At 39.5% G+C, this 26,969-nt stretch overlaps 1 protein-coding gene across 14 annotated transcripts in view; it reads right to left on the bottom strand.

Moving 5' to 3' along the window:
• Positions 1 to 26,969, bottom strand: part of RGS7 (regulator of G protein signaling 7) — a 550,220-nt gene that overhangs the window by 295,094 nt on the left and 228,157 nt on the right. For all 14 annotated transcript variants that reach the window (XM_073899936.1, XM_073899935.1, XM_073899932.1 and 11 more), the window contains one exon: positions 3,973 to 4,069. In XM_073899936.1, coding sequence (XP_073756037.1) covers positions 3,973 to 4,069 — 97 coding nt within the window. The remainder of the gene's footprint in view (positions 1 to 3,972; positions 4,070 to 26,969) is intronic.

The following is a 26,969-nucleotide window of genomic DNA, read 5'->3' as shown; positions in this document are numbered from 1 at the left end:
ACACACACACACACACACACACACACACACACACACACACACACACACACACTGAATGGAAGTTTGGGAAACTCAACAGAAGAATCCCAAGAAAGAGAACTGACAGGCCAGGCTCTGGTCAGCATTTGCCACTGAGCTCATCCCCTAAACGGGAGGGGTACAGTCACATGCCACCATCAGAACTGCCCAAGCTACTTCTGCAGGTGAGAAAGTAATTTGGGGGAGAAACAATGTGATCAGATCCACCCAAAAATATGTCCTACCCCACAGTTCAAGGATCAGCATGGGGGATTCATTCGAAGACTTTTCCCCCGATCTTGGCACCACAGAAACCAGGAGGCCAAAATTAACTGTTCTAAGACCTAAATCATTAAAAAAAAAAGCTTGGATGTTTAGCTGGAAGAAATGCATTTATCAGGAGGGCGTAAAGCAAAGAAACAAAAACCCAAAAGCCCAAATCACAGTTATATTATCTGTGTAATAAGATTTTTGGACATGATCGGGGTCTGGATCTCAGATGTTGTGAGAGGATAGGACTGCATGATCACTTTCTCAACATATTCTCACCAGGGGCAGGTGGGGCATTACTTGGCCATCATGACATGTATATTATGCATAAGTGCAGTCAGGTGTCGCTGGATAGTGCCCATCCCTCCACGTGGCTGTTAACATCCATCAGTCTGAGATGCTGAGGAGGTTCTTGGGTGGGGAGTAAAGGAACTAGATTCTTCTTCCTAAACCCTCCTCCTTCCCACAAGCAAAACAAACACAACAGCAAATAACATTTAATGGCCTAGGATAGCCTTGATTGAGGCCAGATTGTAGAAAATAAAAAATTTAAAAAAACAATAACAATAATAATAATCAGAGCCCTTGAAAGCCCTAGAAAGATCAGCACAAGCAAGTTGGCCGCTGCACCCAGCGCCCTGGGTAAAACACAGGTGTTGACCTGGAACCCAGTCCAGCCCTGCTGCCCTATTCTTAAGCTTTAGTGTTAAAATTGGGGTTCTATTTAGTGGGTCTGGGGTGGGCCCACATATTATGTTTCTAATAAATTTCCAGATGAGGCTGATTCGACTGGTCCATGGACCATGTTTTGAGCATCAAGACTTTATTGGAGCATCAGTGGATAACCGGAAAGAGCTGGATTCACCATACTAGAGACCCTTTTCCCCTGTGGAATAGTCCACAACAAGACAGACTCCCGACAATCACACCACCCTCCTCTCACACATGACATCACTCATTCATCACAACTGGTTTCTGGTTCTGCTAAAGGGCGTGACGTTAGCAGATCCATTATTTCTTTAGGACATGAGGCACGCCTAGAGGGGGGAAGGAGAGGCCGAGAGGCAAGAGAGCAAGCAGCAGGTGGTAAGTGGGACCACAAAAGAACACAGGGATTAACCCCAAGTCACTGTAAGAAATATCAGGGGAGGAAAATTACTACAAAAGACCAAAAACTGCTAGTGAAGTAGACGGGGCTTCAGACCATTATAATTTGGGACTATTACAACAAAGAGGTTGGTAAATACTAGATATAATACTATTATGTCAATGAAATCTACAGCAAAACAGATAATTAAACCTGTGAGGCAGGGCTCATGAAAGTTTCCAGGAAACACAGAATGATAATTAGAAACTAATTACATTAATATGAAACTGTCATTGATAATTGTCTTTACATAGTAACTACCATTGTTGTTTTATGTTAATGAACATTAAAACGAACCTCATTGTTCATTCTCTGTCTACATGTCCAATCTTACCTTTTCATTAATATCTTAATATTGTCAATCAAACGTTCTTCCAGGAGGATGTTACATTGGAGCTGTATGAAATTTTATGGAACTGTATGGAAAATGTATGAGGTATTGCTACTTGAAGAACTCAACCAAAAATTTTAGATTTACCATGAGAGCAGATAACTCAAACTTACAGCCCGGCTTAATCTGAGGAGCTAAACTTTTTTTGTTCAGCCATTTTTGTTTATGGATATTGTCATTAAAAATTCCTGAACTGCCACTCCTTCACACAGGCCATGCACTCCTGACCTGAACACGGTTCCCAGGGCAGACGGGTGGGTAACTCACAGCATTTATCAGGCTGGATTCTGACTGCATTTCAGTTTGCAACCTCTGCGTTACAGTATCTAAGGAGGTAAGTTCTCTCACTGGTCATCAAAATAGGAGTAAGTTTCATATTTGTGTTTAGATACAAAGTTAACTCTCTACATCGCTGACTCCAAGGAACTTACTACTTCCTAGGGGATATAAGACATTATACAAAAATATCTGTAAGACAGAGTAGGCCATAATAACTGCTATTAGAGAAGCAAAAAACAAGTTTTTTTGAGAGCACAGAGAATGAAGGCTCAGGGCAGTTTTCTCTGAAGAGCTCTCTGAACTAGCTGTTAAAGAATGGACAGAATGTCATAGTCAAAATGACCTGGAAGTCAGGAAGTGAGTCAGTGAGAAGGGCAAAGATGGAGTAAAGCCCCAGATGTGAGAAAATACAGGCCATCATCCGAGAAGAGCGAGAAACTGAAACAAAGTGGGCATGAAAGGAAGAAACAGGAAAAAGAGCGTGTTTTGGGAGACCAAATGTCTTCCTATGGCAGCGTTTGTCTGCTCCTTGTTCTCTCTCCCATTCAACAAAGAGCAATGCAGCCACCAAACACCAACATCCGGGCCTGCCTGCTTATTCTGTGGTCCTAATCAGGTACCCTCTCAGCAAGGCTGAAGGCCTGCTGACCACTGCTCTCCTTTTGACTCTTGTTCACGAGGAAGCACCATGGAACCCTTGCTCGGGAACCCCATCAAACACCTCCTCCGCAAGCTCTGCCCAGCCTCCTCACCCTGCTCGCTCACCGTGAAGTTTCTGTCTGATTCTGCTTCTTCTCCAGGCCATGCTAGCCCAGGCTCGGCATGCCTAAGTCCCACAGCTTGGGCATCCCCAGTCTCGGGGAGCTGGAGCACAGATTTCTAACTTATCACCACCATTTTCTCTAGGGTTTCTCCAGTCACTTCCAATCAAACTGTGGGGCTTCCCTATTTCTGCTGATTCTTTAGTTTCACAGTCACCCAATTAAAAAACAAAACCAAACCCCATTGGGTTATGTCCTCTTATAGCCCTATATGCCCAGTTATTTAACAGATGCTCATGTTTTCCCCTCTATTCCTTCACTCCCTGGATATCAGAATGTTGGCACCCAAACTATTCTACACAGGACTTGGACCTACCATGGTGACAATGGCCCTTACTGAACACCAATTTGCCCTGAGCACCTTCATCATAATGCACTCTGTGAGAGCATGACGGATCTCCATATTCTCCATACATCAGAATTAGATTCTTGGGTTGACTTTCAAAGACCCTCATCCTCCGACCCAAGTCTGTCTGTTCCAGCCTCTCTGCACATCTCTGTCTCTATACATCCTTACCCTGGTCACCCCCAGTTCTGCACACACAGCTGGTGGTCTTGAAGCTGATAGGACTCCTTACTTTTCAAACTCAGTTCATCACTGCTGTTCAGGAACACCTTCCTGACTGATGTTCTTCACCATCCTAATTTTTTTTTTTTAAGTAGGGCTTAAACACATGACCCTGAGATCAAGACCTGAGCTGAGACCAAAGTCGGACGCTTCACCCACTGAGCCACCCAGGCACCCCTCATCCTCCTAATTTTTATATATAACCTCTTCCACATTGTTTCATACATCTTTAAGATCATCTATTATTTCACATTGTTCATTACGTCTTTGCAACTGACCCAGAGTAAAGTAAGGTCATGATTTTTGGTTTTTTGTTTTGTTTTACTATCACTCCAAGGGTCCAACATGATGTGGAACATGGCATGGGTATTTCATAAGAGTTAGAGAGAGAGTTTCAATACTGAGTGGCTAGAATTGATTTTAAATGGTTATGTCGAAGGTGCTAGAGAAAACAGGGTTGCACTGAATGTACACTTACCAGAGAAGACGCTAGGTATCTTGGAAAGAAAGCTTTTGACAGTACGAATAGGAATTCCATTTTTTTCATCTTGCATGCGTGCTATGACGTCTTCCATCTAAATAACAATAACAAAATAATTAAAACCTTTTAAAAAAGTTGAACTTTTTTCAGAAAAATCAGTTCTTACTACAGCTTTTCATACCAGTCTTGCCCAATCAAGTGTAATGCCATATCCTTGCCTTTCTACCCTTTGTCACATTAATATTTTTAGTTTGGTTAAAAGATGATGGAGAAAACAGTAACACACACACACTCATGATAAAATGAATGTAGCATTCTAGCTTTCTGCCCATTTGGTGAATTCTGCTGTATCTGTTTCAATCTGGTTAGTACACTCTTTTGCTTTTGAAAAGTTTTCAGTTTTAAAGAACTATACTTTACAAAGCCTAATGTGGAATTTAGATCTGAACAACATTCATTCAGATCATAATCCCTGTGTGTTTCTATACCTGTGGCACTCAGATACACACAAACACACAGAAGTTGTGTTATGGAGCTCAACATCCATTCACTCATTTACTCATTCCACAAACAGCTACTGATCACCGACTCCAGACCAGACTTGCCCATGGGCACTGTGGATATGAAAATGAATATAATACAGTTGCTGTCCTCAAAGGAAGTCACAGTCAATACTGAAAACAATGGTAAAAATTGAGTAAGGTTTGTAGTGTATCCAATAGTGCTGTACCAATATCAATCTCCTGGTTTTGGTAATTTTGCTAGGATTCTAGACGATGTTTACATTACGGGAAGCTGTGTAAGGGCATCTGGGAATTCTCTGAACTATTTTTGCATCTTTTCTGTAAGTTTAAAATTATCCCCCCAAAAAGTTAACAAAATCACAGTCTAAACTTTGTATCAGTGAATTACCAAATTCCCATCAACACAGATTCAGAATGGTTTTCAACTAAGAAATCTCACTTCCCTGGATAAGTATTTTCATATGTATTCACATGAGAAACTGTTCACCAGAAACTGGAGATGTGGGGAGAATGGGTTTCTGAGTCAGATAGGTCTGCATGGGACTCTGCTCTTCTTGTGACCATCCGTGTTTACTTCTGAGCAAGGTACGCAACCTCTCTAAGGCCACTTCCTCACCTTTAAGTGGTGATAATAATATTTATAGTAACTCCTTCACAATGTTTGAAGGGTAGGGTTGGGGCTGGGTGGGGGGTAAAGTATTTTAAGGTTAAATTATACAACATATATAAAGCACCATAGATAGACAATAAACCTTGGACTTCAAATGTCCACGCACACCCCCAATGCTTAGGGATGTTTATTCCCCACTCCTCATATTTTTGGGTTTTTTTGTTTTGTTTTTTGTTTTTTTATGTAGAGGGAGCACCACTGTCTCACTCCCCTGCCTCTTTCTGCCCCTCACACCTGCTACTCCAGGGAAACTGGGCCAACTTATCAGGTAGAAGAGTTGGGAATGAGAAATCGGAATTGGTCATGGGCCCATCCTCCTTCCATGGAGAAGCCCACGTCCAATTCTGCTGGTGTGATAGGCCTGCCCTTGTGAGTGAGTACAACTGATCAGGATTGAGTTTCAGGATTAAAGTTTATGTCTGTGCAAACATTCTTCGATAATAGCTTTATCAGCAATTCAGGTAATACCTATGACCCCTTTCTGCCTTACGCTTTGGTTGTAATTCTCAACTGGTTTGGAATTCAGAAAAAGAAGGTTTATTTTTTTTTATTGGCCCTCCAAAGATCCCAACAATAGCTAAATCTTTTCATGTAATAAATACATCTTGTCTAAGTATAGAAACATGAAAATAGTCATACTTTTCTGACTTTTTGTTTTGTTACTCTTTGCCCTTCATTCACCTAACACAGTGTCCAGGAATGAAGAAAAGCTGCTTGGTCTTGTCTAGAGGCAGCCTGCAGACTCTTGGATTATGAGTTTAACAGTTTAAACCAAGTCAGATTAGACAGATGGGGAAACCTCTCTGATGCCCCTTCATAACTCCACACCCCAGGATGTGGCAACAATCACCTCTGGCTGGGACTCAATTAAGGTTCATTGCTATGAGTAGAGACAGGTGTTTTCTCTGCAGTCACACCACCTCTCAGTTCATTGGATCCCGAAGGAACGAGATCAGGAATCTGGGAACTGAGAGTGAGCTCTGTGGTTATATTTTAAAAGTTTTAATCTTTCTGAGTCATAATTTCCATAATAGAAAAAAAGATAAACTCCCATGTAAAAAGAGGATTTGTGTTCTAAACTGAAAATGTGATCACTGAAATGTAGTCAGGTGTTTTTATCTTTATTTAGATATGATTTATCTGTGAACTTTACCATGCCCTAGAATGAGCAAAAAACAAACAAAACAACAAAACAAAAGCAAAGACAAAGACAAAGACAAAAACGATCTGGTTTCTAAAAGTTGAAATCAGTCCCAAAGACCACATATAAAAACGCATCCTTGGGGTGCGTGGGTGGCACAGTTGGTTAGGCATCCGACTCTTGGTTTTGGCTTGGGTTGTGATCTCACGGTTATGGGATCAAGCCCCACACTGGGCTACACGCTCAGAGCAGTCTGCTTGGGACTCTTTCTCCCTCTCCTTCGGCCCTTCCTACTTCTTCTCTCTTCAAATAAATAAATCTTTAAAAAATATAAATACATACATACATACACACAAACACATCCATCTTACTTAATGAAGTTTCCTTACACATTCACTTGGAGTCTAATTATTTTTATATTAAGCATGGTTTTAACACACTTGATTATCTGCTTTCCCACTATTTGCAATAGCAAATCGGGTGAGAAAGAGAATATTAAAAGCAGACAAACTAATAGAGCAAGCTAGGCAGCAAGAGAGATGAGACACTATACAAAGTAACACCAATAAATACTAAACTTTTGGGGACAATTTAAATTTAAGGCCAAAGGACTCAGATATCTCAAACATCCCAAAGAAGATATTTACACATACACACATCTATTGACCGATCAATCTATTATCTGTCATTTTCATCAGTGTGCCATTGAGTTGTAAAGAGTTAGTTAGTTTTCACTCTCATAAGCCCATTTCTAGGGTGAGGAAAATTTCAGCTTGGGATGACAGAACACTGAGCTATGATCAGGACAGCTGGCCATGGCTGGTCACTGAGACTCTCTCTGAGTCCTACTTTCTTCACCCTTCAAATAAGAAGTTAGAGGCATGTGATTGGTAAGATTTCTTCTAGCTACAAAATTACTTAAGTCTGGAAATAATCATCAGTGTTCAGAACCGGGTAAGTCTCCTCACTTATGTCAAAGAGCCAGTTCCCTATCAGAGACAAATAGATGAGCCCATTAAATTGATCAGGACCTTTTATAAATTGCTTCCAACTGTCAGCACATTTAACATCAACGCAAATAGCAGTGTGATTAAGAACACGCACTGAGGCCAGTCAAATCTAAGTTTGAATCCTGGCTGTGTTACCCGAAAATTTTATGAACAGGTAACATACTTTAAAACTCTGAGACTCAGTTTTCTCATCTGTAAAATGGAGACAATAGCATTACACATCTCATCAGGGCTGAGGATTGATGAAACAATGCTAATAAATGTTTACCCATAATGCTGCCTTTATAGTCATCATCATCATCATCTCCGTCCTCATCAACATAAGTTTCTTCCCTCATCACTGTACTAGGAAGCCCCAAGCCCTTTTTCTTTCTTTGACAATCCAGCTGAAAAGACAGCTGTGGTTAAATGCCACATATTTATTAGAAGCAACCAATTGTCAATCATGAAGTAGACAGAAATACCCACGGACAAGCTCTGTCTTAGATTTCTTATAGAAACTGGCTTTGGGTTATCCCCCAAAAGACAGAGGATTTGATTAGAAGAAGTGTCAGGAAGAATGTTTATGCATATAAACAAAGACTATGTAAACTATGAAAAGATAATATTGAGAAGAAAGGAAGAAATGAGATTGCATTCATTTTTTACAAAGTGAAAATATCTCTGCCATCATATTTTCTCGATGAATTTGCCTCTTGAAGTTTAGAGGATCAAAAAATTGAACTGAGATTGAGTACTCTTTGCAAAAGTAATTATTTTCTCTATGCAAACTAACCCTCTATGTGTGTAAAGAGTAAAACAATTGTCTCTTGCAAAGTAGTTTTGAGAATATCGAAACTTTTTTATACCTCAATTACAAAACCTTTCACATTTAATTATTATCTAATATCTGTCTGGTCTCCCTTAGATGTGAACTTCTTGAAAAAAGAAATCTCACCTTACTCATTTTTGTATTGCTAATACATAAAGTGCCTGGCTCATAAGGAAGGTTCAAAAAAAGGGGGGGATGCATTGAATTTTTGTTTATAGCACATGTTGATTTTTCCGAGACGCAAAGGAAAAGTGCAAGTTAAATTGTTTGAGATGCTTGAGATGTTGAAAATGGTTGTTTTTTTGTTTTGTTTTTTATTTTTGTTTTTTACCTTTTATCTAACATTTGTTGGAAAAAACAGGCTGGGTCAGAAATACTGGAACAGAAGAGCTTAATGTACAAGAAACTAAAATATTCTTATTATTTTTGTTCCATTTCATGCGGGGATTCTTCAGCTTGTTTATTAGAGGAATTTCTTCCTTCAAAACATAAGGGTAAATCAGAGGCTGTTTATGAGGCTGTCTTCCTACTCATAGATGTGAGACTCAAGTTCACGGTCATGCATAAGCTCTTGAGATGAAAGGCACTGTTGAACTCCAACACGCTGCTCTTTTTCCGGGAATTCATAATTAGCCCTTCCTTTGGAATAGTTTAGATGTCATTTCAATGCTTGTGATATATTCCAAATACTGCTCAGGTTAAACAGTGCCCGCCCTCACACTTGGTGGAATGAAAGAGAAAGCGGATTATGCAGGTACATCCTTGAGGAGCATTACTAATTATTCAAAAGGGGCCTGCCAGACAGGGGATTCCCACATAGCTATGAAAACAAAAATCGCTGCCTTGAAACCTTTCCAGTTTCATAATGTTCTAAACAATGATGGGCGTTTAATTAAATTTACTTGTAGCTATATTTGCCGGAACTTTATCATAATATCAGGACAATTGATTTCATTAAACCAGAAGCTGAACGCAGAGACACCCTGACTGTAGGCGAAACATGTGCATGAAAAAAAAACCTAAAACGTTCCGTACGCTGTAGTTCTGAAAGAGAAATTAATCAATCAAAATCTCAAAGGAAGTTTTCCAACTTCTTATTGTAATCCACCATTAAGCACAGGCATTTGGAAATATAAATGGGCATACTGAATGAATTTTTTCCTATGTGCACATACTTTCAAGTTATTGTGTGCTGCCATCATTTTAAGTGCTGGATATGAGAAGAAACGATGAGTCAAGAGGTTCTCAGATATCTTAAGACAATTAGGTGGTGGCAGGAATTACATAATTTAAACCTGTCTATAATTCTTCTGCCTTCAAGAAGCCTTGCTAAAGAAGCATATGATTTGCACTTCAGAATTCAGTGGTGACAGCAAGAAAGCAGAGTCAGCCTCTAATGAAGGTTAAATATGAATAATGAGATTAAAATTTGCAACCCAAACTGTTTTCTGCTACAATAATTCAATTAAAGCTGCTTCTAATTGGTATGATTTTCCCTCATGTTACAGTAGATGGTCGTCAGTATTTCAACTCAGAATTAATTACTTTTTCCTATGAAAAAGGGACCATTTTCATGAATAATTATGACGAAAAAATACACACATAAAATCTAGTTACATGTAAATCTCTCCTAGTTCATCTTGAATGTAGATTTATTTTTTCAAAAGCAGTAACTAATTGAAAAAGGTGGAGATTTTATGCTTTTGTGATTTTACAGAAATAAAGATTTTTTTTCTTTTTTTTAGAGGGGGGAGGGGCAAAGGGAGAGGGAGAGAGAGAGAGAGAGAGAGAGAGAGAGAATCTCAAGCAGGCTCCACACCCAGTGTAGAGCCTGACACTGACTGACACAGGGCTCCATCTCACAACCCTGAGATCATGATCTTAGCAGAAATAAGAACTGGACCCTTAATAGACTGAGCCACCCAGGCACCCTGAGAAAGATTTTTTTCTGGTTTATGCATATAATTTTCATTTGTTTTTAAATAAAGCAATTCTCTCATCAATGTCAAGGAATATAACCTCTATTCTGAATAAATGAATTAATTAAAAACTGTGCTCATTAGATTTGTTAGGATTACTTGGGTTACAAGTGATAGAATTCTGACTTAAACCAGGAAATGGGTTGTAAGCATTGTGGGATGTTTTGTGCAACTCAAAGATCAGAATGTGAGTGGGTCTCAGGCAGAGCTGACCTGCAGAACATTCTCTGCCTTCTATCTCAGCCCCTCTTGTGTCTGCCTCATGCTTCTCCACCGACCAGAAGCTTCCCCTAGTTCTCTAACGCACAGAGCAGGAAACATGGTACCCCTACCTTCTGAGTTTTATAGTTTACAGTCCAGAAACCCAAGGACAAATTGCTTCCCCCTCTCATTCCCATACCTGAATTTGGGGCCCAAACTATGCTTTATAATGTTGCGCGGGTTGAGGCTAGAAGGGTGCTGGCAGATAAAACAATGGTGTTCACTAGAGCTTTATTCATAGGAAAAACCTACTGAAAGACAGAGGGATAGAGCTGTATGTAGGAAAAAAAAAATGTAAGAGAAGTCTAGGGGAAAGAGAGAGAAAGAGAAGGGGCCTCCTGCATAATGATAGAGAGCCAAAGACAAAAAGTGATGCAGGGAAGAGCCATGGGGCAGACAAGTAAATCAAGAGAAGTAGTTTTTACAGCTGTAAGAGGGAAAGAAGTTCCTTGGCTAATTTACATATAATATTTGGCCATAGTAGTATTTGCCCATGAGGTAAAAAAAATGCAAGAGTATTAAATATCTATGACAGAGTAACTTAGGTTTTCAGAACTCTTTTTGTTTCTCTGAGGTGTCATTTGTTTAACCTTCAGAAGAGCCTAATGGCTAATTGCTCTTGCAGTCAGAGTTCAAGTAGGAGAGTCGCCAGAGTCTCCTGAAATACTGGGAAAGGCTTCATGAGAAAGGTAAGCCTGAGCTGAGCCTAGAGGGTAGCCAGGATAAAGTGATGGAAAAGAAGGATGCAGGACCTTAGCATCCTAAGTCAATGGCTTCATCCTGGCTTCAAGATGAGGATGAGCAGGACTCTTGCTGACCGTGGTGGCCTTTATAGGAATCCTCCTTCTGCGCCCATATCCAGCTATGTGCACCTCTGAAGGCTGTCATGTTCCCCACATACATTTCCACTGTTGTCATCACTTAGTTCACGGCTAGCCTGCTTGGTATTCTCTCTGTCATGGACTGCTGTTTGCGTCGACCTTAGCCCACTCAATTGGCAGATTAATGCAGGAATGAGTTGACTATGTCACACTTTAATTATTAAAAATTTTGGATTGACCTGACAACCCCATGAGCTCTCTGTAAGTTGAGTGACCTCTCAACGTTCTCCACAGTAAGGCCCGAAACATCATTCCAGCCTTGTAACTCCCCACTCTCCTCACAACACCTCATGCTCCGTGCATGCCTGGCTATCGCTCACTGCCTCACCTTGTCCCATTCTCTTCCTTTGGCCAGCTGTGTCCTTCCTTTTCCCATCCTGTCTGGGGAAATATGATTACACTTTTAGGAAAATTTCAACGTTCACTTTCTTACTGAAATCATTCCTAATCCTTTCCTCTGCCTCTCTCATACCAACTGACTGTAATCATAGCACCTTTGGAACTCACACATAACTTTATTGTAATTATTTTTCAGTATTTACTCCCACCTTACTTTATATGACTTATGTATAAGTTAATTCTGTACCTATTTATCATTCCTTTTAGAGTACAAATATTTTGATGATGAGCCCCTGCCTTGACTATTTTGCCATCTGGGGCAGAGACCATAAGGAATTGGTGGCAGAGGACCTCTATTTTTTGCTGTATACATTTCTGTGCTATTTGTATGCTTGTTTGTTTTTTAACCATGAGTATCTATTACCTTTATAATTATTTTTTTCATTAGAAATTTGGATTATTTAAGAATGGTCACTTTAATGGTATTAAAATCTTGTACTCTAAGCCCTTTATTCAAACATCTACTGTCACACATTTTAGGGTCAAATGTCCCCAACTGCCTGCTATAATATACCATATGTAAACATTCTGTGCAATGACTAGTAGTCTTCAGCAACTAAACTGGTCTACCTAGAAATTACCTTTTTCTTTCTATCTTCTAAATTCAGAGCTAATGGACTAAACTGTTTATACTCATTTTAAATTAGTCACACCTCATTATCACCCTGGTAGACAGAATCAATAGTCTAATCATTAGCCCTTACTCAGGGCACAGGAGAAATCCTAGTAAGTGGAAAGTCGTTCTTGATAACTTTCTCATTGATGCAGATACCTGATTCTGGATGAGCTCTTTTCCTATTTTAGCTTCTGGAATTAACTTGAAATTCCTCAACCTCAAGGGTTTGGCAAAGATAGACCAGTCATTCTCTTAAAATAACTCGACAGTCAATACTTAGGAAACAAATTATCTAAGACAGCCATTGAAAGAAAAAGGCAGAGAATGCAGAATATGCCCTGGGTTTACTAATCTGACATTTAGCAAGAAGGACCAACAAGAGATGCCAAGGGGTTCTTGACTGAGCTTGCCATTTTAACACAGTCTCACTTGGTCAGTTGCCAAGAGCTTGGTCAATTGCTGACCACTGGGCACCACAGACCCATTTCCAGGAGCCTATGAAGTAAATTCTCCCTTCCTCTCTTCACACTTGGCAGAACAGAAATACATGCTTCTTCTCCCTCTTCCACTGAAAACCAGAGATTAAGAACACTCTGGTATATCTCAGCCACCCACATAAAGTCATTGGGATCAGAGATTTAACCAGCAACAGAAAGAAAGCTCTCATCATGGTGTTTTGTGATTCAGAAAATGCCACATTTGCTGAAGGCCTAGAACATGCCTGTGATTCTCTAAACACCTCACAAAGTTGCAGATTTCATGTCTGAGAACTGTTAGAACAAACGATGCTTCTATCATTGACTTCGCCCTTCATCCTTTCTCTCTCCGCTAATGATTCTTCACCTCTCCTCAGATTTATCCCTCAGGAGAAATCCACTCAGCACTGTTTTCCAGGTACCTCTGTTCTCAGGGATCATTAATGTTAAAATCTCCTATTATAGTTTAAGAACATTCATACCTACCGCTCAGAGGGGTAAGTGTCACCTATGATATATTTTTGAGCTCTCAGATAAGAAATGTATGTCAAAATTATCAGAGTCATTGAAGTCTTCACTTGATTAGGTTTCAAAAAGATTTCGATGAATATAAATTCATAAAAATTCATAAGAGTAACAGAGACAGGAAGGGTTATGAAGGGAAGATGGAATTTAAATCAGGAGACATTAGATTACATTTTAGCTGTTATGTTAAAACATAAATTATTTAACTTATAATTCAGTTTCAACATGGAGTTATCTACAAACTATAAAATGTACTGAAGTCCACCCTTCCACAAATTCAGTAAGTATCCAACATTTGTGAACAAAAATGTCATTGATAGGACACACTGAAGTTCAAATAGCAAGAAAGACAGTAAAAACCTGACTTTATTCTACTCCCTCCTTTCCTCCTCTTGGCCTCTTTAAGGAATTCTCGTATCATCAAGCCTACACAACAATAATTGTGGCTAGGGGATACGGTAGATAACGGTGTAGAAATCAATCTAATAAAAGTAAACACAGGCCTATGGTACCGTGTTTCATCATTCCAAGAAAGATATTACCACACATTCATTATTCGTGCTGAAAGAATCTACAGAGATTCTCAGAGAAAGATCTGAAAGTTCTTCTTTCAAGGTCTCTCGTCATTACACAATTTTCGTAATGACACTTGGCATTATGTGGAACAATGTTGGGAACACCGGGATAGAACAGAGGAGGCAAGAAGTGTGTAAAATTAGTATGTATGTATGTACGTATGTATTTATTTATTTATTTGACAGAGAGAGTGAACAAGCAGGGGGAGCAGCAGAAGGAGAGGGAGAAGCAGGCTCCCCGCTGAGCAGGGAGCCCGATGCAGGACTCAATCCCAGGACCCCGGGATCGTGACCTGAGCCGAAGGCAGACACTTAACTGACTGAGCCACCCAGGTGCCCCTGTACAATTAGTCTGAATGGGAAAAGTTCCAGTGAGCCAAGGGTCTAGAGACAAGAGAGGGTACTGTGCAGTCCAGTCCAAATGTGAAACAAAGAAACAAGGCTAAGTTAAAGATTCAGCTGGGAGACATATTAGTTCAGCATCGTGGGACAGCCTCCCATTTTAAGCCTCTGCATCTTCATCCATTAAATGGAGATAATTCTACTTATCTCTCATGTTCTATGAGGAACAAATGATACATATGTATATGATACATAGTTTCAAAAACCATCAAGTATGATTACGAATATCACCATTAAGGCACTGAGCACATGTCCCCAAGTCTTCTTAAGTGAAGTTAAATTCTGATTTCAGAAAATCAAGCATCAGCAAAAAGGACTTAAAATAACAAGGAGCTTGATCTCTGATCCATTTTTTACTCTTTTTTTTTTTTTTTTTTTTTGGTCCTTTCTATCCCCTTAGCCTGGTTAGAGCTATGAATGTGAGGGGAAGTTCTCAGAGTCCATTCACTGTCGGGTAGACTTCAGAAACAGAAAATAATCAAGAGGTTCAAGACCAGAAAGGAAGGTGCACTGAGTGAGGGAATGTAAAGAGACACGTGTTCTTGATCACGGTGGGGAAACATGGCGAACTTTCTGAGTTAGAGAGACCAGGCATCTGTGTTCACCCTGGAAAGCACTGTTTTCCAACCTGGAACCACCAGGCAGCTCTTTCCCCATACGCGGGCTGGAAAACCTAGAATCTGAACGTCCTTGCGAGGGCCCAGGAGACAAAGGTGTGAGGTCCTCTCTAAAGATGAGGAAAAGACGCTCATCCAGCGGTTTCACTGATGTGCAGGTTCACCTGGGTTAGACACTTCTTTTGTAAAAATGCAAAGGACAATATCAAATAAAGTCATGCCCTACCCAGGCTCCTTTCTCAACAGGAGTTCTGTAAGAGAACGAAGCCCTTCAGAATATGAGTGATTACTTCCTCAATTCTCTTAAGGTTGATAGAGGACTAGTAGCATTCCAAATCATAGGAGAGAGGTTAATTTATTACATACAATGGCTCCCACAGGCAATTAGGGCTTAATACTCTCAGGAAATCCAGGTTGAGAGTGCTGCTCCAGACAAGACCTGTCAGTGCATCGGGTGCTGTTTTTGGAGCCACAAGCAATAGATGTGCTCTGCATCCACTGAGAATAAACATGAGCTCTTTGACTTAAGCATATAGGCAGAGGAGCTAAAAACATTTTTAATGATGTGATACCACGATATGTTACTTAAGTAACTTACTTTATGCAGGTTCTTTTGCAAAATGGAGGCTCAGAGACGTCTCTGGGACAGTTTTAGTGTAGGTGTGCCAGGAGTGAACAAAAGGATGGCCTGCAATCACCTCCACCACATACAGGGTCCCCCTGTTATCAGAAAGTAGCATTCCTACGAAACCTCTGAGAAGCCAAAATAGCTTCAAGTGAATGAAGAAACCAGGACCACTAATTTATTAGGAAAGCCTTCTGAACATTTCCAGACCCCCAAAGTAACCTCTCTTAGGCTTTTCTGAAATCTTAGGTCACATCTCGCCAACAGATACATAAAATAAATGGAGATAAAGCGCAGATGGTCACACATACAATTCAAAGCTCTGGTGGGGAGATGCCAAGACACTGAATGTAGTTCCCGGGGAAGGCACGAGGGGGCGCCACTCACTGCCCGGAGTGAGCGTTGCCTCTGCAAAGGCTTGCTGCAAAAAGATGCTAAACACTCCACTTTTTCCCTTTTCTCATAAAAGCGAAAATCATCTTAGGATTTATTCTGGTTAGTAAAAACAGGTACTAATGTAGGTCTTTCATTAAAGCAATGTGGCATAAAGAGAACTTTCTAAAAGCAGTGATAACCTGTATATAATTCATATTAGCAGAGGTGCATCCAGCCTGCTTAGTCTAAGAATTAATACCCTGCCTGTGATTCTCATTCAGAAACATTTTTTTAAAAAGGATTAAAACCTGAATGTAAGGCAAAAGCACTTTAGAAGAACAAAAGCATAATCATGCCAATGACAGTTTACCTACCTCAGATGCACACACTAAAAATAAATATATGTATGCAGATTTGGCTATCTGCCTTATGTTTCATGCTTTTCAAGGTTTTGAATTGGTTTTTGCTGCTGCCGACCTTGACCTTTTCCTTTGTGTGACATTCCTTGGTTTACTTATTTCATAGATTGATTTTTAAATTTCAATTTCCTAGAATTCCTCTGAGATCGATGAGCAAACTGTAGAAAGGCAAAAGGAAAAGAACCTCCCCTTTAACTACATCTTTGCTAGTGCTGCCAATTCAAGGCACTATAAAGTTAAAATGGACTTTATTTTTCAGAAGCATTTGAACAGGCATATCGATCTTCCCAACCCATTGAACAGTTAGCTCTTAAGAAGGGAAAACTCAATGTGACTTTTCTGGTTCATCCTATACATGTGCAAGGCTGAAGGTGGAGAGTTAGCAAAGTCGTCTCCTGGCTGATCTATCTATGAAAGAAAGCTCTCTGTGCAAGGCTTCCTGCAACTGTTCATTCATTCTCCTATACGCTCAAGAGAGAAATTAGGATGCATGGTGGATTACTTTATACAAAGTCCCTAAGCAAACTAGGTCTAAGCATAGACATGCAAATGGAGACCTTCCAGTCCAATAACTTTCTTTTATATCCCCCATTATTTTGTTTTCTCCATACCAAGGAAATCAGAACTCCTAGTTGCCTTCTTCCTGACAACAGTTCTCAACAATTTCATGATAAAATGAAAAAAAAAAAAGGGGGGGGGGTTTGCCTTACTTATGGCTAGATAGCCTGTGTCTATCATCTTACAGTTAAAACATGGACTTGAGGTCACAGCAGACTTAGCAACCATGGTTGGCTTGCAGTTGTCCCACGGCACTAGCCAAAAATCCTAATCTGAAATCTTAATTGTATTTGACTGCTGTAATAGAGTTCAAGTATAGTAATGTTATAATTAATTATTATATTATTTATATGTGTGTGTCTAACATAATTATGGAATGTAATCTTTTTTTTTTAAGATTTATTTCTCTATTTGAGAAACAGAGAGCTAGAGAGCCATGAGCAGGAAGAGCAGAGAGCGAGGGAGAGAGAGAATCTCAAGCAGACTCCCGGCTGAGCACTAAGCCCGACAAGGGGCTCGATCTCAGGCACGAACCCTGAGATCGTGACCTGAGCCGAAATCAAGTCAAACACTTAACTGTCTGAGCCATCCAGACGCCCTGGAATGTAATCATTTTTAATACTGGTTTAAAGGAATAGTCCTTACACCAACTGTATTTCCTTTCCAGATTCTACAAGGTGTGTGAGGTTTACAACTGTTAGGTCTCTGGGGTTTAACTCAATCTGCAATCTATGCATTTCCATGCAAAAAGGAGCCACATTATGACAGTGTCTCACCGGCAAAAACTGTCTATTTTCTATAATCTGTAAAGTGCTTCCTTGCATGTTATACCCACGTATAACACCATGTACTTCTAAAAACTAAGTCATGTTCCTAGGGAAATGGAATAGGATTGATTGAATGTGTATACAAAACTTATAATGAAATTATTCCTTTTTTTCATTCATATCTACTAACTTATTCAGTTCCTAAATGCGTTCCCTTTCTTCCAGTGAATGTGGCTGAAGGGCAGATAGAAAATACCAAGGAAACAGATATAAATGCTAAAAGCATCAATTCACCTAAAAGACTGGGAAAGATCTCAATGTCCTTTATGCATGTTTAAACCCTTGCCAGGATGCATCTTTCATTATACAGCACTTTTCTCCTTTAAGCCAACATTCCTTATTACAGAGCACAGTATCACATGCTGTGTAATGCACATGTTGCCAAGGCAACAAGAGAGCTATATGCCAAACAGGGAAAAATAGAAATTAACCTTGGACAATTACCGAGCATTACAAAGAAGGAAGGTAAAATATGGCATAATGCAATAAGGCAACATATGGCTGTATGAATAGAAAAAAAGAGTCCAGGTGAAAGGAATCATAGTAGAGGTGCCATTAAGGGGACAGCTGTGATAACCCAGGAATTAACAGCTACATAGGAGAACAAGATCTTCCTCCACATTGTGAGCATATAGAAATTTGTCTGCATCTTTTTGGAGGGTGGGTGGGTGTTAATGAGATGTTCATGTTTTTAAGCCCAGGAGTGAAATAATAGAAAAAATATATATTGGTCTCTGCCCTGGGTTCCTGACACAGAGCTCCTAAATCTCTTGGAATTTCCCAGGTGACAGAGTGTCTCTTGTTCTAATAAAGTGACTCTTGGTGGGTTCCTGGGTGGAGGCTGGGTTGGTTACCAGAAAGACCAAGCCATGATTAGAAGCTTGGAATTTCCAGTTCCACTCCCCATTCTCCAGGGCAGAGGGGCTGGAAATGGAGTTAATGATCCACCATCCCAAACCCCAGTAGTACGGCTTTCGGGGAGCTTCTTGGTTGGTGAACAGATCTACATGCCAGGAAGATAGCACATCTCAACTCCAAGGGGACAGGGGTTTCTTCTGCTCTTAGGATCCCTCCAAACCTTGCCCTATATATCACTTCACCTGGCTGTTCATTTGTAACCTTTATCATATCATATGCTTTACTATATAATAAACCAGTAACTGTGTTTACCTGAGTTCTGTAAACTGTTCTAGTAAATAACTGAATCCAAGTGGGGGAAGGGTCAAGGGTCAGAAGTTGTGGGTAACCTTGGGACCCACACTACCTGTGATTAACATCTAAGGAGGAGACAGTCTCACGGGACTCAGCCTTTAACCTGTGGGGTCTGCACTAACTCCAGTTAGTGTCACAGTTGAGTTGAATTGTAGGACACTCAGCTGGTATCTTAAGGAATTAATTGGTTTGGAAAAAAACCCCATACCTCTGGTGTTAGAAGTGTTGTGAATGTGGCAGTCCTGTGAGGGTAAAGGAGAACCACTCCAGAGCAGATGGTTTTCCATACAATACACAAGTATTGTGTACATCGTGTACATTTCAGTGGTGACTTAAAAATGTGCCCTGGGACACACACACACATATACATGCTTTTATATGTATACACCATTTTCCAACTCGCCCCTGCTGCCTTTGATTTCTAACAACCCCTCTTCACCTCCACCTCAACATACACACTTTTTTTTGCATCTGATCCCTTTTCTCTTGCTACTGTTGCCACCATGAATGTTACCCCACCCATATGCAGCTAAACATTCCAGATTACTCTTCCATTTCCAGCTGCTGCTTCCTCCAGTCATTTTTTTCTGGATAATCCTGCCAGATCAGTTTTTCTGAAGCACAGGTCAAAGCATGCCAGCGGGTTCATTGTATGCACCCCTACCACTAAGCACACACTTCGAAACCTTCAATGGCTCCATGCTGCCTACTGAATTAAGTATGATTTAAAATTTCTTTTACATTTTGGAGCACCTGGGTGGCTCAGTCGGTTAAGCGTCTGCCTTTGGCTCAGGTCATGATCTCAGGGTCCTGGAATCAAGTCCCATGTCGGGCTCCATGCTCAGCAGGGAGTCTGCTTGAGATTCTCTCTCTCTCTGCCCCTCTCCCGCTGGCTCTCTCTCTCTCTCTCTCTCAAATAAATAAATAAAAGCTTTAAAATTTCTATTATGTTTCTTATCTCCAAGTGTTTGGAATTTGACATACTGTCTATATATGTGTGTTAATTTATTTTATTAATTATTAATAACCTTAATTAATATTAATTTATTAACTGGTCAATATTGATTTTCTTAATCAACAATTAAGAAAATAAATTAAACAAGGAGGCCATTAGACCAAAGTGGTCCTACCACTTTGGTGGCCTATGTAAACAAGCCAAAACCTAAGCCTGTAAATACCTCAATGTTAAGAAATTGAAACCTAAGACCAACCAATCACAGTCAGCTAACTACCCTTCCCAAATAAGGCAAATGCTAAGGACAACCAATCACAAACAGCCACGTAGGCTTTAAGCTATAGTTGATCAATTTCCTTTCTTTGATTTTGTACCTTGTCTATATAAGTCTTTCCCCGGCTCCCATCTGCACAGTGCTGCTAACCAGTTGTGGTTTGGCGACGGCCTATTGGAATCAATTTTTGTTCAGATAAACTCTTAAGATTTTTAACATGCCTCAGTTTATCTTTCAGCAATATATGTGTGTATGCACACACACACACACACACACACAATCTTTGTTTAGTTTTTTCATTGTTTCATTGTTTGTCTAATCAATGGCTATTGAACAAACAGTAAGGACCTCAGTGCTCAGGGCACTCCAACAAGAAACATATATATTCAAGAACCACCTCATTGTGGACTACAGTACTTACTGGATTAATCCTGACTGTCAGGAGTCTCTAGAATTTTTAACTAGGCTTGATACAGGGAAGGGGAAAGTAACATTTATTGTGCACTAAACACAAGCCAGGTACTCTACACACATTATTTCTTTACAAATTCATAACAACTGCAAATTAGGGATTACTGAATATGATTAAATATAAGGTGATAACCCCCCAATAGTTACCTATCAGAAAAGACAGGAGTTCTTACAAATGAAGGCTTACCAAGTCCCTGATAATGTGGAGATAACATGTCCTCTGCAAAACGTTACAGTGACACCAGCTCAATCACTGTCACTTGCAGATACATATAAAGGTTATGTAATGGAATTTTTTAAAGAGGCAAATACACTTAACATACTTTTAATGATCATTTACAACTTAAATATTAGATATTATTGTAAACAAACTCTGAAAGAGCATATTTTTAACAAATATACTAAGTGGTAACTTTTTCCAAAGTATAAATATTCACCAGAGGTCAGATGAGGGGGCAAGGGGGGACAGTCCTGCTCAAAATTTGCCACATATGGTATTGTCTTCAAGCTACAGAGGAGAAAAGAGGCTCAGCAGGTTGGGACCCACCCAAGGATACACAGCTGTGAATCCATCTGCATGATTATACTAAACCACAGTGATGTTGAACTACTGACAATGATTTCCCCCTTCGGCAAGTGTAAGCCCCACAGGGACTCCGAGATAGTCCGACACACCCTCCACTGAGAATCATCTATTTCTGAGGTCTCCACCAGTCAAGAAAAGCTTGTGAACTTTACTTTCTGTAGCTGGAATAAAGAAAACATAGTTTTGGTTTTTATTCTTTTAAAGGAAAAATAAAAATATTGAATATATTTTTAAACCTGTATCTGGTGCCTTAGCATTTTGATACTCTCAGTTATATACAACGTTGGGAATGAGGAGCGGGGAGTATGTGACTTTCATTGTCCAGGAGAACCAGATGGAACTCTCAGTTCTGTCACTTGCTGAACGATTCTAGGAAAGTACAGTTGACCCTTGGACAATGTGGGGGTTATGGACACTGCCCCACACCCCCACTAAACACAGCTGAAAATCCACGTATAGTTTTTGACTCCCCCAAAACTTAACTACTAATAGCCTACTGCTGACCAGAAGCCTTACTGGTAACATAAACAGCTGATTAACACATCTTTTGTGAGTCCTATGTATTATATCTTGTATTCCTACAATAAAGTAAGCTAGAGAGAAGGAAATGTTACTAAGAAAATCATGAAGGGTACATTTACGTTACTGGGCTGTATTTACTGAAGAAAATCTGCATATAGGTGGACACGCACAGTTCACACCCATGTTGTTCAAGGGTCAACTGTAATTTAACCTCTGTGAGCCTACATCTCCTTTCCCCTAAGATGAGAATTCTAATTCCTTGATGAAATGTGTGCTTGTCAATGTTTGCTTCCCCTCCCCTCTTCCTGCGTAAACCCTGACATGATACTATTTCCAGAAGTGCCTACTCTGAAGTGAAACTGTCCTATTCTCTGAGTGGCTATTATGACTTTATTTCTTTTTGATTATTAATTAATAATAATTATTATTAATCCCCATAGGATTAATGAGGTTAAAACTAGCAGAAAATTTAAAGCTCGTTCTTCAGGGAACTGTTTTCTCCCTGATAGGTTATTTTTCTTTTCAGACCCTGTGAACAAATCTACCAGCTCTCTCTGCAGAAGCTTGGACTCAAGGTCAACTGATAGGCTGCCGGCCTATGAACAAGCAAGGTCCTGCATTCCTTACCTGACATAAGGAGCCCAGGACCCCAACTAGCTTATAGGGACTCTCAAATCATGCCCATAGTCCCTTCCCCTTGTCCGACGGTTACTTCTGCTTCATCTTAAAGTCTCTGCCTCGGGAGGAGCACACGGTTCCTTAACATAACATATGGTGCTCATATAGGCATGTTTTCTAATTATGCCTGCACAACCTTATACCCACCTTTAAATGTGATGACAAAGTTCCCCTTTCTGAATACTCATCCTAAACCCTAAACACGAAGAACCACCTCACCACTGCTCAGGGAGTCACGGCTTTGGAAATTATTCCCCGTGATCTCCTCATTTGCTGCAAATAAAGATTCCTTTGTGTGACAACTCCACCTGGTGTAGTCTCCCCTGTAGCTCACTAAGGAGCCAACTCACGTTAGTGCAGTTACACTTTTCTGTCACACTCTGTATTACATTATAGTCATCTGTATACATCTCTTATTTCTGCTGCCCCCTTTTAATAAATACTGACTTAATTCCATCTGTATCTGTATCCTGAACAGAGCCTTTTGAGAGACTGAACACACAAAGAGAAAATGTCCAGTCCACACATGACAATGGAACTCTGCCCCCACAACATCTGCATCCAGCCTGGGAAGCCGAAATCACAAAATCACAGTGAGCCCAAAACAGTCAGGAAAATGGCAATCTATTGGCTTCCCTAATTTTTGCTCCTGTGTCTATCTCAGAATCAACCAGACAAAACTAAATATGATCCCTCAACCAATCACTTAGGATGCTTGACTGCGGCCTCCCCATACCAAAACTTTAATCAGGGCATGTCTGAAGCCTTCTCTTTTTCACTGTGAAACCATCCCACTCCTCTGCCTGCCTCTGAATCTCTACCAAATGTAAGTGATGGTGGCCGACTCCCTTGCTATGCAAGCTCTGAATATTCTTTTTCTCATTTGGGTGACCTTCATTGATTTCCATACCTACCATACCTTTCCATACCTTTTATACCATATATATGTATATATACAGTAAATACATATTTATATGTATATATATATATATATGTAGAATAAATTAAAGTATTTAGAGCGAATTCTTGTCCAAAATGATGCCTTTTATAAAACCAAAGTCCCTTTTCAGTTCTAACACTCTATAACTAATAGCAAGGTGTTGAGGTCAAATAAAACACTGATTTGGTTGATAGTTGAGCAACTGATCAGAAATACGTTGTTCCTACATAAAAGAATGAGTTGTTTTCAATCTCAAGACAAGTTACAGTTTTAAAGTGTTATACCTTAGAAGTTCTAAAAGGCCAAATTAAACCCCAACCACTTCAAACCCAGGAATGCCATACTGCTCATTTTAGAACCACTTCTTCCAGGATGCATTTATCCTTCTACTAAATAAATACCAATTCACTTTTTCAAAAATCCACTTACCTACCCCTGAGGGTCCTGAATGCTAATTCTCAAATGGAGAGGCAAGAGCAAGGGCACTAGCAATGAATTCAGGCCCTAGTGGCAACAATCATTTTTCTCTGGTGTGTCTGTATTGTGTGGCTTAGGCTGACTTCTTTTCTTCTCACTAGCCCTGGTCACTTGTTTTAGATCAGTTTCCCTTGGGGAGTATGAACATTGTTCTCCCTGCCAAAGGGCCATCTTTGTCTTTGCAGTTGGCATTAGGTATCAACAGGCAGCGAGGCAATGAAAATGTCCTGTCTAGGAAATCTGTGCTCTTAGAAAGTGGAATCACATGAAACAGAATGTTATATGACATAGACCGCTCTAAAATTTGCATTATACATGGAATTTTTTAAGCTTTAATTGCAGAAAAATTTAAATAGACACACAAATAAACAATATATTGGGCCGCCCATGTACTCGTTACTCAGCTGTAGCAATCACAAATTTATTACACCAACTTATGTTTTAAAAGGAAAACTCCCTTTACAAAAGATATTATTTAAGAAAATACATAGTAATTTTTCCAATAGGGTGAATTTCTCGCATAAGAAGGGACTGGGTTTGGGGCACCTGGGTGGCTCAGTCAGTTAAGCATCTGACTCCTGATCTCAGCTCAGGTCTTGATCTCAGAGTTGTGAGTTCAAGCTCCATGTTGGGCTCCATGCTGGGCATGGAGCCTACTTTAAAAAAAAAAAGTGACTGGGCTCACGTACCATGCTTTGGCTGCTGGCCTCCTACCACTGTGGACACTTTGGCACCAGATGTGACCTTATTTAATGAGCAAGAGAGAATAGTTCATACACTAATAAAGTAAAATGTGTACTCTACTTTTATATACATTCATAGATAACATAATTTTTATTAATTCCTTTGTACAGATGATGGAACGAAAGGTCTTCAAGTCAAGCAATAGACTCAAGAACAGGTTACACGTTGGCAAGAAATGGACCCTCCAGTAAGGCACATGTGCAAAACAGGGCAATGAAGAATATTTCAAAAAAATCTACACTGCCAAAAAAAGAAAAATGAACATCATTATTTTCTTCAAATAAAATATAAATGTTTTTGCAATATAGTCTCCTCTCAGGGAAATTTGGGAAAAGATTTATACCCTCCTGAAAATTTTCCATTTGATTTTGCACACAATGACAGCAATCCTTTGCATTTCAACTGAGACCTTGAAATGTTCTCACTTCAAGTTCTGCTTGTCCTCACACATTCTGTGGGAGTGCTGCTAGGATTAATATAATTTTTGAAACTCTACAGAACCCACGTCATTCAATCCACAGGGCAGTTGTTAAAACAAATGTGTAATGATTCTCTTGAAATGCCTCACCAAAGTAGCTGATATTTATTGTGAATCTACCATGTTAAAAGGTTAACTGCCTGTTCTGCTCTGTGGTTTGCAACAGGAAAGGAGTTGAGGAATGATCTCCCAGAGAAGGGGTTCTTTGAGTTGTGTTTTTAGCCCTGAGTACCAATCAGAGACACTGTGTGGAGGGATGCAGCAAAACTATGGCAACGACAAGGCTTCAGATGAACTTGACCAGAACAGAGAGTTTGTGAGGCACTATCTGTAGGATTAAATCGAAGAGCATTACACACAGGCTTGAGTGGACATCTCACAGGTGTGACAGAGAGAAAACAACCGTAGGTAAAAAAGAAAAGCTGCAGTATAATTCAATCTGGATAGTCTAACGTCTTGATGGAGAAGTCAACAAAGACAGAAAGGACCTTGGGCAAGAAAATGGGTGATGGCATTGGGAACAATAGCCAGCCCTGCAGAGAATCAAGACAGCATGAGGTCAAATCCAAGCCAAGCCTGGGCTAACATGACCATTTATAAGAATGATAAAAGATTCTCTCTTGCAAAGGCTTTCAAATTTTTATAGCAACATATGGTAGGATAAACATTTTCCATTGTGACTCAGTACAAACATGCATATTCCTAAATACATAGATTTAATTGAAATAAAAGTTCCACAAAACAATACTTACCCTACTCTACCCTCTGGCATTTTCCATTCTATTTCATCATATTAAAATAAAAACACGAGTTATAACTTTCTCAGTTGCTTTCACAACTTACTAATGGGACACAATTCAACCGGCAGTTTGTAAAATACTACTCTACCAGGTGCATTCCATGAGGAATTAAACACAAGCATGTAGTTTCTATCCTTAAGATCCACGCCATCACAAAAATTAAATAAACAAACAAAAAACTCCCTGTCCTCCTCTGGCCACTATTTTATCTCATTGTACTTAAGGTCAAACCTCTTGCCTTCGAGAAAGAATTCCCTAAACCAGCAGTCCTCAAACTTTTTGATCTTATGACCCCATCACACTTTTGAAAATTACTGAGAACCCTGAAGAGTTTGTGATCAAATGGGTTATATCTATTAATACTTAACATTTTTTAAATTAAAACTGAGTAATCTATAAGTATGTGCATATATGTACTTATGTTATCAAAATTATAATAAATCCATTCTATGTTAACATAAATGTTTATCAAAAAATAACTATATTTCCCAAAACATTTAGTGAGAGCAGTGACATTATTTTACACATCTGGAAATCTGTCAAAGTTTGGCCTAAGAGAAAACAGCTGGATTTTCATATCCTGCACTCAATCTGTTGCAAATATATATATTAATCTCTCTCTCTATATATATATAGTATCAATATATATTTAATATCGATATATATTTAAGATATTAGACATATTTAAGATATTAGTATTTTTAAATTTTTTATTCACTTTTTAAAAATTTTAATCCCAGTTAGTTAACAGTGTTATATTAGTTTCAGGTGTATAATATAGTGATTCGACAATTCTGTACATCACCTGGTGCTCATCACAACAAGTGCGCTCCTTTATCTCCATCACCTAGTTCACCCAACCCCCCTCCTGGTAACCACCAATATATTTTTTGGTTGAAGAAAATTTGGCCTCACTTGGAAAATACTTTAAAAAAGAAGAGTTATTTTAATAGCCTTTTCAGACACTTGAGGATACTCTTCTTGATACTACACTGAACACTATAGGTAGTAGTTTCTTAATGGTTAGTTGAGCTGTAGAATCTGAAGCCTGGTAAGTGATAAGTGAACTTTTCACTGATAAGTGAACTTTCATTCTCAATTACATTAAAATCCATTGATCTACTTTGCACTTTGATGGATCTTCTACCCAGGAATAGAGTGCCATT

Source organism: Callorhinus ursinus, unplaced genomic scaffold, assembly GCF_003265705.2.
Source record: "Callorhinus ursinus isolate GAN/ISIS: 27379988/994484 unplaced genomic scaffold, GSC_fseal_2.0 scaffold13, whole genome shotgun sequence".
NCBI classification, from domain to species: domain Eukaryota; kingdom Metazoa; phylum Chordata; class Mammalia; order Carnivora; family Otariidae; genus Callorhinus; species Callorhinus ursinus.
The sequence above is the reverse complement of the archived record's forward strand: the minus strand, read 5'-3'. Positions and strand labels throughout refer to the sequence as shown.